The 16152-nt window shown below is 40.5% G+C and overlaps 1 protein-coding gene across 6 annotated transcripts in view; it reads left to right on the forward strand.

The window, feature by feature from the left end:
* The window catches only part of PAQR3 (progestin and adipoQ receptor family member 3), a 31656-nt gene that overhangs the window by 4550 nt on the left and 10954 nt on the right, over positions 1-16152 (forward strand). For 3 of the 6 annotated variants that reach the window (XR_015165254.1, XM_086405176.1, XM_086405175.1), the window contains exons 2-5: positions 1232-1394; positions 6277-6432; positions 10881-11078; positions 13429-13519. Coding sequence is in view for 3 of the 6 variants with exons in the window: in XM_086405176.1 (XP_086261302.1) it covers positions 1232-1394; positions 6277-6432; positions 10881-11078; positions 13429-13519 (608 nt within the window). In the remaining 3 variants the exon portion in view is untranslated. Of the gene's footprint in view, positions 1-1231; positions 1395-6276; positions 6433-10880; positions 11079-13428; positions 13520-14185; positions 14394-16152 lie in introns of all 6 variants that reach the window. The other 3 variants (XR_015165256.1, XM_086405177.1, XR_015165255.1) reach the window with 2 other exon arrangements.

A 16152-nucleotide genomic window follows, 5' to 3' on the forward strand; every position in this document is an offset into this window, starting at 1 on the left:
TTATCTGAGTCATGAAGATCTTTTTTGTACAGTTCTTCTGTGTTTTCTTGCCACCTCTTCTTAATATCTTCTGCTTCTCTTAGATCCACACCATTTCTGTCCTTTATCAAGCCCATCTTTGCATGAAATGTTCCCTTGGTATCTCTCATTTTCTTGAAGAGATCTCTAGTCTTTCCCATTCTGTTGTTTTCTCTGTTTCTTTGCACTGATCGCTGAGGAAGGCTTTTTCATCTCTTCTTGCTATTTTTTGGAACTCTGCATTCAGATGCTTATATCTTTCCTTTATGGCTTCCCTGGTAGCTCAGCTGGGAAAGATACTAAAAGTAACCTCCTGTTATTCCAACAAAGAATAAACTCATGCTACCTGGAAACTAGTTTGGTTTCAGAACAACCTCAGCAAAGTTGTTGGAGCATGCCTGTCTTAAAGAACATCTCCGGTGGATCCATTTGTATTTATCCTGCTTGTCTCAAGTCCATTTAACTTTGCACTTGCCTGTTATATATACTGAAGTGAAAGTGTTAGTTTCTCAGTCATGTCCGACTCTTTGTGACTCCATGGACTGTAGCCTGCCATGCTCTTCTGTCCATGGAATTTTCCAGGCAAGAATACTGGAGTGGGTAGCCATTCATTCCCTTCTCCAGGGCATCTTCCCAACCCAGGGATCGAACCTGGGTCTCTTGCATTGCAGGCAGGTTCTTTACCATCTGAGCTGCCAGGGAAACCCAGTGTATACTAAAAAGGTATTTTGAAGTATGCCTAAGCTTAGCAGGTTTTCAGATGCCTATTACTGAATGTCAGACTGTGTTAGCTAGCACCCAGTTTTAATCTGTATGTTTATTTCTGTAGATACGTAGCATCTAATCTGAGCAGGACCCTGTGCTGAGAACAGTGGTATCATAAAGATTAATGGTGCCAGTTGTCAGGGAATTGATATGCTAGAGAATGAGATGGAATTTATACATAAATAACTGAAATGGTAAATATAATAAGAGATGGGAAGGGGAAAAAAAAAAACAAAAAACTGTAAGATCCCAGGATTGATGGAGTTGTGGAAAAACTTAAACTAAACGGTACATCAAATTTAAAAAGGCCAAGATGGAGTTAAGGGCTTAAAGTAGCGAGTATTTGATAACGTCCGCCACCAACCAAATTGTCCCTACCCTTATAAATGCCTCCAGTGAGCCAGCAGATCTGAATCTGAGCTGCATGTTTGTTTGTTTGTTTTTCCAGTTTGTTCATTTTATCTAATGAAACAGTAAACATCTGGAGTCATTTGTTAGGTTTCTTCCTCTTCTTCACGCTGGGAATATATGACATGACATCTGTGTTACCTTCAGCAAGTGCATCCAGAGAAGATTTTGTAATTTGTTCCATTTGTCTCTTCTGCTTCCAGGTAAGTCTCATTTCACAAGCACTGTTGTTGCTAAAGAGAACTTTGGTCCCACAGGCTTGGGCAGGTGGCCTTACTCCACACCCACCACTTGCTACAAAGAGCCCCAAAGCAGCGTGTAAGCTAGCTTATTCGATTTCCTAATAGAAGCACCCAAAGTATGTTTTTCTGAGAGTGTATTTGAAATCCATGAAGTTTGAAAGATTGAGAAAATTTCTTTTTTCTTCCTTTCTCTAGACATCTGTGCTATAAGATTAATCCAGAGATAGAAATCTCTCATTGTGTTCTATTTGCCAACTGAAGTAGAACCCTATTGTGTGCTTAAAACTTGTTTGGGAACATTTCTCACCTTTTATATGTCTATGACTTTTGTACTTGTTTCCTTATTGTCTTAATTCTGTTGCCTCGTTTTGCTGGTATTAATCTTTTCTCTCACTTTAATGTTAATCTCCTTTGGGCCTTTTGCACTTTCCTGATTTGAAATACTTTGTTTCTTCTCTGTGCCGTTTCCTCCATTGACCTAACGTGTTGGTCCCTCAGCACTTTTACTTTTCTTCAGCAATCTGTAAAAAGGCCTTTAAAAGTCATGTTTAATAATTTTTCAAACACGAGTTTCTAAAGAAGAAAGCTAATATGGACCAAAATCCAGATGATATTTTTTAAATTAAAAAAAAAAACGCGAAGTACAGATAAAACATAAAAATGGAAAGAAAAAAGTATCATCCTTCCTCCCCAGACATAGGCCAGCACTTCCAGCAGTTAACCTGCTGCTGCCTGAAAGGGGAATCCATAAGTCAACCACACAGCTGTGCTTTCGTTGTGTGTTAATCCATTTCAGGCCTTCATCATCTGACTCAAAACTTTGGACTTAAATGATTAAGAAACACAATGGAAACATCCCCTTCTCCCTTTTCTTCTAATTCTAGTTTCTAGAATAAGATTTTAATTTCTTTGAGGGAAAGAATACTCTGTATTTTTGTGTTATTATTAGAAAATTATTTTTTCTTTTTTTTTTTTTACAGTATACTCATTCTCAGGTTTAATTTTTGTCCTGATCAGAGCCTAAACATCTCTTTAAAACCTATCTCTATTTTTAAAATGGAAATGAATCCATTTGCCCATACTTACCTGTCTCAGATGGTAAAGAATCCGCCTGCCATGCAGGAGACCCGACTTTGACCTGTGGATCAGAAAGATCCCCTGGAGAAAGGAATGGCAACCCACTTCAGTATTCTTGCCTGGAGAATTCCATGGACAAAGGAGCCTGGTGGGCTACAGTCCATGGGGTCTCGAGTCAGAGTCAGACACGACTAAGTGACTAACACACACGCCCACTATTAAGATGCTCTTATAATCAATAATCAGAAAAACTGGTTTATGCTCTACTGCTAGTTATATGGATACTATCTCCTTTGAGGATCCCACAAGCTTTCCTCTGACCCTCGGCCTGCCCGTTATCCTCCCAGCCACAGCTGATGTTAGTTCAGGGAATATATGTTTATTTTCATAGTGGTTTAAGAAAGCACTGCATTACAAAACTGAGAAGATGAAATAATTAAAACACCTGCCAATGAAGAAATGCCTAAAGTGTTAGAGTCACTTGCTCAAGGCTGTTCAGTAGGCCAGTAAAGTCCTGTTCTCCTAACTGCTGGTGCAGTGATCTTTCTGTTACACACAGCACAGCTTGCTGAAGTCACATGAGCACACCTGCCCTACTTACAAATACCATTTTTGTTATTTTTATGATATTATAACTTGTTCACCCAGTTTCTCCAGATTCTTCGAGTCAGCAGGCAGCATGGTAAATCATCAGTGTATGTATTAATACTGATATACATTTAATTTTTTAAAGATATATAACATTTTTTTTCTCTTTCCTGAACTTTTTAAATGCTCATGCTTTCCTACCAATAAGATTAATATAGTGCATTCTAAATAGTAGAGTGTAATTTCAGGGGCTTTGCGCTTTCTCAGAAATCTTTCTATCTTAGAGAAAAATAAAATTTGAGAATGCCTTTCCCTATATTCAGTTCCTTAACAGTCAGTTCCAGAAATATTTTTTTCATATCTCCTGTATATATCCAGGCACCAAGCCAGGTATTGGGACTCTGGTGCAGAACAAAACCAGCCTGACATCAAGATCACATCCCAGAGGGAGAGTGAGGCAGGGCATTGAAGCATGAAAAATGTGTGGACAGGCCCGGAAGCAAGAGACAGCTTAGCACTTTCTGGACTTGTAGGTGGTGGTTGTCTGCCTACCTGGATGGAGTGAGATATTCCACAGAAGGAAACTTCCCGGAAAACAGACATACTCAATATGTCAGATAATTTTTCAGCCAGTTTTTTTTAAGCAACTCTAACAACATGTCCCTTTCAAAACAGAACATACTTTAGTTTAGGCTAACTCTTCAAACATTCACATGTCCTCTGTGAATACCCTATATTTTATTAATCTTTTCCACTTGATACTGTTATTTTTCTCTTTCCAGTTTTACTTTCCTTTTCACAATGAAAGTAGCTTTCTTGTTGTTTCTTTTTATTACTATAAGATACGCTCATGTAGAAATTCGAGCAAACAAGTGGTATTTGGAAGAAAGTTTTATAAAAAGCCATTTGAAATTCCACTTGCACGGTGGACATTTGGGGTAAAATCGCTCCAGATGTTTGTGGATGCACACGTGCCTCACACTTGCCTGCCTACCTTTCTACCTCCTTCTGAGAGGCATCGACTCTGCTTATGTCACTCAGCACTGTGGCAGTGAGGTCTTTTCCAGGCAGTGAGAAAGTACCCCTTCATGTTCTCTGGATGTATCCTTTTATCTCAAGGATAATAGAAAACATAACTTCTTAAAGTTACGTTTAATTGGGTCAGTGCACTCTGACTTGCAGTTTAGTAGCCAAAGCCACAGAGCATTAAGGATTTTAGATTGCAGAAGAAGAAATCAGACTCTAGTTAGGAACCTTGTTTTGAATGTTGATATTGAGGCTGTGGGGACTGATTTGTATATTGTTTTTGTTTTTAGTTGCTAAGTTGGGTCCAGCTGTTTGGAACCCATGGACTGTAGCCTGCCAGGCTCCTCTGTCCATGGGATTCTCCAGGCAAGAATACTGAAGTGGGTTGCCTTTTCCTTCTTCCGAGGATCTCCCAACCCCGGGATCAAACCCGCATCTCTTAAGTCTCCTGCATTGGCAAGCGGATTCTTTACCACTAGCACCACCTAGGAACCCCATAGAATGGCTGCTGCGGTTAAGTCACGTCAGCCGTGTCCAACTCTGTGTGACCCCATAGACGGCAGCCCAACAGGCTCCCCTGTCCCTGGGATTCTCCAGGCAAGAATACTAGAGTGGGTTGCCATTTCCTTCTCCAGTGCATGAAAGTGAAAAGTGAAAGTGAAGTTGCTCAGTCGTGTCCGACTCTTCGTGACCCCATGGACTGTAGCCTACTAGGCTCCTCTGTCCATGGGATTTCCCAGGCACGAGTACTGGAGTGGGGTGCCATTGCCTTCTCCAATAGAATGGCTAGATGACCATTTATCTGGCCCATTTTCCCCATCCCCACTGTCCTTGCCTTAGTGTAGGCTCTAGTCATTGTTTCCTAAGGCTAGTGTTGTAACCTCTCATGTCAACCTTTCTATAAAGGTGCATTAAAATCTTCAGTAGTATCACAGAGTCCGTAATATTGAAGTTAAGACTCCTTGATGTATAGAACTTGTCCTAATCATATCATGAAGAAGACCACATGGCATTCATTGCTTAGGGTGTTGTGTTCAATATGCTGCTTTTGCTGTGGACCCACCCGTAACCCTGCGCACACCTTTGTTTCTGTCCTTGATGAATGCCAGAGCAACTGAGGTGCCGCTCAAGCGGCAGCCCTCCTATGAAATATGTGACTTTCTTCCTCCTGCAGCTCCCACCCTCCAGGGTACGCATGCACCCACAGACCCAGTTCCCTCCCTCCTCTGTTTTCTAACTGCTCTGCACGGTTCCTATAGGACTTCCAACATCACCATTTGCTCATTTGCCCAAAAAAAATCTCTTTGATAGTAGAGGCTTCATCTTTGTATCCCCAGTACATGACACACAGCTGGTATTTAATGACTAGAGGGAGTTCAGCTACAGAAACCTTATCAATCTTCACAGCACCCGATTGAATTAGATAAGCTTTGCTCTCAATTTGGCAACATATAGTCAGCATAAGTCACAATTATTTTTCCTTGAATGCACCAAAGCCATGTTTAACTTTAACTTAAACTCTATACAATGAAGTCTCATACAGGCATAAAAGATCTTAAATTAAGTGAAAAAAACAAATAGCAGAGCAAACTATATAATATGATTTTATCTGATTAATTTAAAATGTGTTCTTATGTGTGTATATATAGACTTCTGTTTCATAGGTGTTTGATATGTTCGTTGAAAATATCTGGACAGGCACATAAAAGGTGTTACCAGTGGCTATCACTGAAGAGTAGATTGGGTGGGGCTTATTTTTTTATATCATCAAATTGCATTTTTTTCTTTTCATCTTTCTAAGGACATGCCTTACTTCTATAGTAAGTAGTTTTTAAAAGGAAACATTCATGGATCAAAATAAGATGCAATAGATAGATTTCCTTCTATTGTACTACTCATTTAAATTGTTTATCTTATAAAATAGCTATCAGTATAGATTTCTTTCTTTATGATTTTTGTCCCCATTTTACCCATGAGGAAACTGAGGCTTAAGAAAATGACATATAGTCATGCACAAAGCCAGCATCCGAGTCTAGGTCTGTTTGGCTGAAAAACCTGGACTTCACCTGGCCACTTCCCTGAACATCATGCCTGAGTTGCTTTTATCATTTTGTTTGTTTCACTTTGATAATGTTTGTTTTATTTTCCCTAGGTCTGTATGCTTTGCTCCGTGGGCTATCATCTCTTTTCCTGCCATCGATCAGAAAAAACCTGTCGAAGATGGATGGCATTAGATTATGCAGGAATTTCTATTGGAATACTGGGCTGCTATGTCTCCGGTGTATTTTATGCATTTTATTGTAATAATGTAAGTAACTTAAAAACATTTTACATACTCCCTTTCAGGTATAGGTCTTTTATCTTTCCATGATTCCCTTGAACTTCTGAATAGACACATAATTAATTGAAGAAACAGTAAAGTCTAGTGGAGTCATAAACTCATTTTTCAAAAGGGACCCATGATCTCTAACATCTGTTATCAGCTCCTACTCCTTTACTGATTTTCCATGGAAAATATATATATGTTGTCTTCTGAAACTTAAACATTCAGTTCAGTTCAGTTCAGTCGCTCAGTCATGTCCGACTCTTTTCGACCCCATGAATTGCAGCACGCCAGGCCTCCCTGTCCATCACCAACTCCTGGAGTTCACTCAGACTCAGGTCTATTGAGTCAGTGATGCCATCCAGCCATCTCATCTTCAGTCGTCCCCTTCTCCTCCTGCCCCTAATCCCTCCCAGCATCAGAGTCTTTTCCAATCAGTCAACTCTTCTCATGAGGTGGCCAAACTATTAGAGTTTCAGCTTTAGCGTCATTCCTTCCAGAGAACACCCAGGGCTGATCTCCTTCAGAATGGACTGGTTGGATCTCCTTGCAGTCCAAGGGACTCTCAAGAGTCTTCTCCAACACCACAGTTCAAAAGCATCAATTCTTCGGCGCTCAGCTTTCTTCACAGTCCAACTCTCACATCCATACATGACCACTGGAAAAACCATAGCCTTGACTAGACGGACCTTTGTCGGCAAAGTAATGTCTCTGCTTTTGAATATGCTATCTAGGTTGGTCATAACTTGCCTTCCAAGGAGTAAGCGTCTTTTAATTTCATGGCTGCAGTCACCATCTGCAGTGATTTTGGAGCCCAGAAAAATAAAGTCTGACACTGTTTCCACTGTTTCCCCATCTATTTGCCATGAAGTGATGGGACCAGATGCCATGATCTTCGTTTTCTGAATGTTGAGCTTTAAGCCAACTTTTTCACTCTCCTCTTTCACTTTCATCAAGAGGCTTTTGAGTTCCTTTTCACTTTCTGCCATAAGGGTGGTGTCATCTGCGTATCTGAGGTTATTGATATTTCTCCCACCAATCTTGATTCCAGCTTGTGCTTCTTCCAGCCCAGCATTGCTCATGATGTACTCTGCATATAAGTTAAATAAGCAGGGTGATAATATACAGCCTTGACATACTCCTTTTCCTATTTGGAACCAGTCTGTTGTTCCATGTCCAGTTCTAACTGTTGCTTCCTGACCTGCATATAGATTTCTCAAGAGGCAGGTCAGGTGGTCTGGTATTCCCATCTCTTTCAGAATTTTCCACAGTTTATTGTGAAATATTAAATTTTACTATTTCCTCACTAAAACCATATAGCTATCTGAGTCCTCAGATGCACATTACACATCTTTTATTTTTGTGTTGCTGGAGTTGAAGATCAAGTTAGTGCTGGTTAAAATTATGAAGCTAGGTGCTGCTTTCCATTTTCCCTTCTTATCCTTTATTCCTCTCTCAGTGGAAAAAAAAAGAAAAGTATATCTGTGAATGTGTTGACCAATATTCTTACATAAGAAATATATTTTCCTTTCCTTAGTCTTATAGTTAGAGTCAGACCTAGAGACAGACCAGATGAGTGGTGAGTGTTTTTAACATGTGTCTGCTCTGAATTCTAACATATCTTGTAGCTCAAATGGTAAAGTATCTGCCTGCAACGCAGGACACCCGGGTTCAGTCCCTGGGTTGGAAAGATCCCTTGGAGAAGGGAATGGCAACCCACTCCAGTATCCTTGCCTGGAGAATCCCACGGATAGAGGAGCCTGACAGACTACAGTCCATGGGGTCGCAAAGAGTCTAACACGACTGAGCAACTAACACTACTACTACTATCTGAATTCTTGATCACCGCTGCTTTCTGAGCCTCAAGTTAGAAAAGTCAGTTTTTGCCTTGGGTAAGCAGCATTTGAAACACTGTGATCAAATTATACAGCAGCTGATCTGAATTTATTGGCCAACTCCCTCCTCATCTCATGTCTCAGTCAAGTCCATCTCAAGACCTCCCATTCAGAAAGTCCCCATCGACCCGCCTCTCTTTTTCTCCTGCCCCCCACCAAACCATTTTCTCTTTTCCTTTTATCCTTTTAGTTCCTTCCCTTTCAGAGCCAAAAGTGAGCCACTCTCCCAGGAACAGCAGACCTGCTAGTCACAGGACGAGAGTCTGTCCTGTCTGAGCCCTCCCCTTGGAATGAGGAGTCCAGACCATATCCCCAGCCTTCACTCCCTGGGAGGGTAGGCTGCAGCACAGGAGACCTCTGATTGTTGGGAATTCTTAAGTAGGATCTTTGTCACTCCACAGTAATGGAGAAAAATGGCAACACTGCTAGAGTGTAAAACTAGCAAAGTGAAAACTCAGAATTTGGTTTGAATGTAAGAACATTATTAATGATAGCCACTTGCTCATAAGCCATTTGTTCCTCAGGCCTGATTACATTGGAATGGAAGCATATAATTAAATATATATGCCATTTACCCTGTTGTAAATTGATTTGATTTTAGTAGTAAACTGCCCATATCTGCTCACCTTTCACAACTTACTCATTTTACATGAAAATGTTGACATCTTTAAAAATAGGCTTTTGAGTATGTAATACTAGAAATGTTTTGCTTATCTTATTCTGTATTTCTCTGAAACCGGTTTTTTGTTTACCTCTTCCCAAGCATTCTGATCATCAGAGAGACTAGTGGGAAAACTGTAAATCTTTTTTCAGAAGAACCAGAACTCCAAGGTAGATTAAAGAGGAAAAAAACAAAAATCTGCTAGAGCTAATATAGTCCATAATCATTTAAAGGAAAAATTGTTTTCTTACCTCTGATATCTCATCATTTAACCAAATATTCAGTTGCTCTAATGGCGCTTTACCTTTTAAGGAACACAGGCTGCTTTGAGAATGAGATTGAAAACTGTGGACCCTCCATCCCAGATAATATGCATTTGGGTGCAGACTGACCAGTCATTTTGACATGTGAGTTTCAGCAAGTTGTAATGGTCCCAGAGAAGTCCTTGGAGCCCAGGTTAAGAATTCTGTCCTAACTGAGTTGTTAGGACAACTAACAACTTTTGAGCTTCAGGACTAGCTTTTCAACCTCTCGTTTAGATACCTAAATAATTCTGTAAGCCCTTCACACTTGATGTACTTTGAAATGAATGATATTTCATGTTTCACCATTTTCTACCCCCAGTACACACACACCCTCATGCTGGGTCACCTGTTCATTTGCTCCACTAGTAGAAGCCATCTGCGTGGCCTTTTCTACAGCAAACAGCTGACCCATCCTCTGCTGCCCTATCCCATAAACAGTCAACCATTAAAATTTTAGTTTACTTCAAAAATGCCTCCTGAATCTGGTGCTCACATCTGTCTTTCTTGTTCAGCAACAGTCCAAGCCATTTTCTCTTTGAATCAAATATTTAATATCCTCCTAGCTGGCTTCCTGTCACCTCTTTTTTTTTTTCTTTCTTTACACTGATGTCAGAGTTATTCTAATAAGTTAGTTTGAAAAATAACTACATCATCTTTTTCTTCAAGAGCTCTGCTACTCCCTCAGCGCCAGCTTGGAAAAGTTACAAATACATAGCCCAACAGCTTATCTGCCTTTCAAGTTCCCTTCACAAAGCTTCCTTGCTCCATTGTGCTTCCTTTTCCTTGAGAGCTCCCTCCTCTCACAAAATCTTACATATTCCTCAGGACCCAGATTAGTTGTCATTTCCTCTATGAAGCATTTTTTAACTCTTTCAGGTAGCAATTGCTCCCTCTTCTATGGTCCTACAACATTCTGTTCATAACTCAACTGCAGTCCTTATCCTTTGATTATAATCATCTCCTTATACGTCTGCCCCCCTCATAGCCTGTGAACTCGCCCATTGAGCTTTGTCTTTGTTTCCACAAGACTTTAGTTGCCCCTGGCATATAATAGGCAATGGCACCCCACTCCAGTACTCTTGCCTGGAAAATCCCATGGACAGAGGAGCCTGGTGGGCTGCAGTCCATGGGGTCGCTAGGAGTCGGACACGACTGAGTGACTTCACTTTCACTTTTCACTTTCATGCATTGGAGAAGGAAATGGCAACCCACTCCAGTGTTCTTGCCTGGAGAATCCCAGGGACGGGGGAGCCTCGTGGGCTGCCGTCTATGGGGTCTCACAGAGTTGGACACGACTGAAGCGACTTAGCAGCAGCAGCAGCAGGGAATGCTTTTGTGTGAATAAATGTGTTCTTTACCGCCTCACTTTGGGGTTTGGTTTGTCATCCTAAGAGACCTAACAATTGTATGCAACGTGCATTGTCTTAAGGAAGGAAGGTAATTGTGTTTGGAAGTGAAAATACCAAAGTAAGTACAGTTTGGAATGCATTCCTTAGAAGCCAAAATTGAAAATTGCTCATTCCCTTTCCTTATTGTCAGTGATAATTGAAATGCGATGTCCTTTCATTCTAGTATTGGCGTCAGGTGTACCTGATCACCGTGCTTGCTATGATCCTGGCCGTGTTCTTTGCTCAGATCCATCCCAATTACCTCACACAGCAGTGGCAGAGGCTGCGTTCTATCATCTTCTGTTCTGTTTCCGGGTATGGAGTCATCCCTACTCTCCACTGGGTGTGGCTCAATGGAGGAATTGGTGCTCCTATCGTCCAGGTAGGCTGAGTGTGGTCAGTATGTTCCCGTTCTTTTTGTCCTTTTAATTTCATTCCTTCGGGTAAAATAGTGTACTCCGGCCAAGCGGGTGGGTCTTTGTCATTTGAGGGCACATTTATAATTGCATAATGATGCAGTAATTTTTCACATCTATAGTTAATAAATAAATAAAACATACTCTGCAGCATAGATTCTAACTACTATTTTCTTCTGAGATGTATTTCTGTAAGATGATACATTCTTAACTGTTTTCTGTTCCCCTTGGAGTGTAAATATCCAGGTCCTCCCTGTAGAGGAGGACTCCTAAGTTTCCAGCTTTGTCAGCTGGGGCAAGGTCAGTGCCAGGAGAAGCAGCTGATTTGCTTGTTTGTGGAAGGGAAGGAGTTGGGAAGGATTTATTCTTGGACCTCTTGAGTCTGCAGTACCTGTGGGGTGTTAAAGTGGAGATCAGGTGTGGATTTAGCTCAGAGATTGAGACTAGTAATAGAGATTTGAAAATCTCTTGGCAGCTAGAGCCATGGGACCATATTCTACCCCGCAGGGAAAATATATTGAGAAATAAAAGACCATTAGTTGTTACGGGGAGAGCTGGAGTACATTAGGGAGAACCTCAGAATTCCTCAGCATTCTTGAGAAGGGAGTTAGAAGTAAGATCTAAATTCTTAGAGATTTGTATATAAATGCTCTAAGTATGTGCTAGGGAGTAAACAAGAATTTTTAACATAATTATGCTGAGAAATCTAGAAGAAATTGCATACACTTGTTACAATAGGACCTTTGAAATATGGAGATTTAAATGCAGGTTTTATTCAAAAGAATTATATTTTTTTAGAAGAGTAGAGGCTAATGGTAGGCTTATATACTATTGCTAACAGCATGGTGGAAATCATCTGCATATAAAACTAAAAAGAAAGGAAGTCTGGTGTAGTGAATTGAGTGATATGATTTGGCTGTGTTGCCAACTTGAGAATGAGGGTGATGCTTTATAAGACTAAAAAATTGGGATAAAGGTGTGATAGTGGTGATAAATAACTTCAGTGATCCTGGTATCTGTGAAAACATCATTTTTGTGACAGTTTTGATGCCCAGGAAATAGAATGGAGAAGTGCCACTCTCTTAATAGATTCAATCCTAACCAGAAGTGAGTAATTGTTGATACAGAAGTGAATGTTTTGGGATGAGGGAAATGCATCTTTTTAAGCTTATCATATGGAGAAGGAAATGGCAACCCACACCAGTACTCTTGCCTGGATAATCCCATGGATGGAGGAGCATGGTAGGCTACAGTCCATGGGGTCGCAAAGAGTCGGACACAACTAAGCCACTTCACTTTAACTTTCAAGCTTACCATAAGCTTATCTTGTTATTAAAGAAAGAGAACCAGACCTATTAGGCCAGTAGATTTTTAAGAAATTGAAAAAAATAAGTGTGAGGGAGGGCGGGGGGACACTTTCCTGTGTTCAGCAGTCTTGAAATATGGCTTAGGAAGACTGGTTCTCTAAGATGGAAATCTAATATAAACAGAGATCATCCCAGTACAGAAACAAAGGGAGACTTCCAGAGAAATTCTCCAGTAAGGTCTAGTTTTAAAAAGATGGAGAGAGAGGTGCTTGACCAAAGATGCAAAGTTCCAAACAGCTATCCTGGAGGTACAGTGGAGCTTTGTTCTAGAATGTTTGTAGAATCTGAGGTTGATTGTCTGAGAACATAGGTTTCAGGGGAGAGGGGCTCCATGATGGTTCTCGAATATGTGTAGAGGGAAGAAAAGTCATTTGTTTTATTTCTTAAATGGCTTCTTAGTAAATTAGGTTTATAATCAGAATTAGGAACAAGGTGTATAAATTAGAGCTGGCTGATTTTCTTAGGACAAGGAAAGCTTTCCAAGAGATCTTTGCACAGTAGTATTCAAGAGAATCATTTATCCGGGATGGTGGAATAGATATCACTGTTGGGCTGAGCCTCTTGGGTCTTTTCCAGCCACAGATCCCTGTTTAGTCTCTTTGCTTATTCAGCTGGTTACTCCATTCCCACATGTATTCCACGCAGGCACCCATGTTGTAAAAATGGGAGTTGGCTGCCCTTTGCACTTTCACCCTGTTGAAGCTTTAGCTGCTTTAGTGCCCTGACCCTTAGGGCAGTCTCTGTGTTCCACTCCTATGAAACGCTTCCGAAAGTATTGAGAGCTAGGTTTCTATTACTGGAGACTGTCTGTAAGATTCAATAGACTTAAATCCCACCTATGAATTCTAATTCTCTGTGTTTAATTATATTAATTAGATTTATAATATCAGTAAGTTGGAAGTTCAGTCACAGTCGGGAGATCTGTGAAAAACTGTGTTTTGCTTTTCAGGACTTTGCACCCCGTGTAGTTGTGATGTATGTGATTGCTCTTCTTGCTTTCCTGTTCTACATTTCCAAAGTTCCAGAAAGGTATTTTCCAGGTAGGTATATGTTTTTAGAATGGATTTATGACTGTAGTCTAAATGGTGGAGGTATATACGTCAGAGTATCAAAACAGATTTTTTTTTCCAATATTACTGATTATAGAATGGCTTTTCTCAAATGTTATCTAAAATTTGAACTCTCTGATGGCTTTCACAAACTTTTTCTTTCATTGTCACAATAGAAGTTGAGTCCAGTAGATAGGGTTACCACCATTTCACTGCACCATTTCACTTCACCATTTCACTTCACCATTTCAATAGTGAGTTCTCAACCACTGCTTTTTTGTGGAGCGCTTTGTTCCACAAAAGTTGCTTATGCTTAAAAATTAATTTATATATGCAAGATTCATAAAACAAACTAGAAGCAAAGGAAAATAATAGGATAATGGAAATAAGCCAGGTTTAGGATTACTTCATAAGTATCTGTGGTAAGTTTCTATATAAGGCCCATCAGTCTGACTTTCAGCTTCCTGGCACCCAGTGGTGAGAGGAAATTAAGGATCTTCATGTCCCCAAGATTTACACAAGCCAGGAACTTAAGGACACATTTCCCTGCTTCAGTTTAGGTAAAAAAAAGCCTTCTGATAGAAAAGAGCTAAGAGGACACTGGGTAAAGAGAATAATGTTCACCAAAGCATGTATTTGCTTGTTTCGGAGCTTCAGCTCTAGAGTCAGATGCTGCTGCTGCTGCGCTGCTGCTAAGTCGCTTCAGTCGTGTCCGACTCTGGAGTGTCCCACTGGAGTGGGTTGCCATTTCCTTCTCCAATGCATGAAAGTGAAAAGTGAAAGTGAAGTCGCTCAGTCGTGTCCAACTCTTCGTGACCCCACGGACGGCAGCCCACCAGGCTCCTCCATCCATGGGATTTGCCAGGCAAGAGTACTGGAGTGGGGTGCCATTGCAGTCAGATGACTTAGGTTGAAATCCCCGGTCAGCCCCTCATTAGCTGTTTGCACTGAAGTCACACAAGATTTCTCAGGCCAGTTTCCTTCTCTGAAACGTGAAGATGATGCTTTTCTCTCATGGGTATTAGATGAGAACGTGCACGTGAAACATTTAGCTCAGTTCCTCAACAGGTAGTGAGCCCTCAGTAAATGTTAGCAGCTGTAGTTCCAGTGCCCCCGCCCCAGCCCATAAATGAAGTAAGTGCCTTAGGAAGGGACAGAGTGGGGCAAGCGCAGGTGAGCTTTGGCGCCACTCAAGAATAACAGGAGACAGAGCCTATATAGTGGTTTTCTGGTGTGGGGGCTGGGAGTGGGGAGCTGTTTAAGTTCAAATTGAAAATTGTCCTCCCTCTCTCTTGGGTTAAGAACCTCTTCCACAGTGAATTGAAGATAGTGTGCCATTTGTCACATGAGTTGGGGAAGAAAAAAGGAAGAGAAACCATGAAGTAGAGAATGAATAGACCGCAGAACCTCAGGCATTCCTCTGTGCACATGACCTTTCGCTGTTTTAAATAAGGGTGGAATACAGAGAATTTATGTATAAACATTTGGATTTGGGAACATAACTCGGACATCTCCCTGAATTGAAGACCCACCCATGTTCTAGGCAGAGTCAGAATTCTCCTCAGAAAACCGTTCTGGTGAAATACATTTTCGTATCACTTTATTAATAATGATTTTATTATGAATTTCTTCTTTTTCATACATACAGGTAGAAAATTAACTAATGAAAGTTCTCTACACTCGTGATTATAGCCATCATGTTTTTACGCCCTAAAATATTCAGATCAAAAGTTCTCAGTTGTCTCATACAGGACACCTATAAAAGGTCAAATGTTATGTAACTTAAGTTTTCTCAAGATGAGCTTGACATAAAACGTGCCCCATGTAGCTGAGTGTGTGCTACATTTGTGCAGGGGAGAAAACAGAGTCCATGAAAAATGAAAAGTCTCTACAGATAAAAGTTTCAGGTGTTCATGAATGCATGGCTTAGAAACCTTGTCTGGCCGGTCCTCACTGAGGACCTGGCTCTAAAGAGAAGCACATTGTAGTCGTGGGGAGACGGGGGGTGAATACTGTGAAATCAAAAACCTTTCAAACCTAAGAGCTTCCTCTCAGCTTATGTCAGTTTGTTGTTGTTGTTTTTTTTTAATGTAAACATCACAGTGGCATTTGTTGGGTTCAACGATCCCCAAGTTCTCCATGGACAGAATTCAGTGAATCTGTGATATTTGCATTACAACCGATCAGGTTTATGATCCTCAGTATTTTATGCTTTAAAAATGAGTCTGAACTTCACTAGGCTGTTAAACGGTTCCATGGCACCAAAAATAAGTAAATAAATAAAAGTCTAAGAACAGAAAGGATTCTATTGACTTACACTTTAAAATCTACATACTATACTGATTATTGTTCTTGGTAGAGAAGACAGAAGGTTAGAGAATATTTATGTGACCATAGATGCACCAGGAATTACATTTCAATTTCTATAGTTCTGTATTTTGTTATTTTTCAGTATGCTTCTTACCTGTTATTTAATCTCCTTGGAATTTATACTGTAACCAGAGAGAAATTAATTCTCCTAAGTTGTCATTCTCTTTTCCAGGGGATGTTCCCAACCCAGGGGTCAAACCTAGGTCTCCTGCACTGCAGACAGATTCTTTACTGTCTGAGCCACCAAGGAAGCC

The sequence above is a fragment of the Bos grunniens genome, chromosome 6 (genome assembly GCF_055505025.1).
Source record: "Bos grunniens cultivar Pamir isolate PY7600 chromosome 6, Bosgru_T2T1.0, whole genome shotgun sequence".
Classification (NCBI taxonomy): domain Eukaryota; kingdom Metazoa; phylum Chordata; class Mammalia; order Artiodactyla; family Bovidae; genus Bos; species Bos grunniens.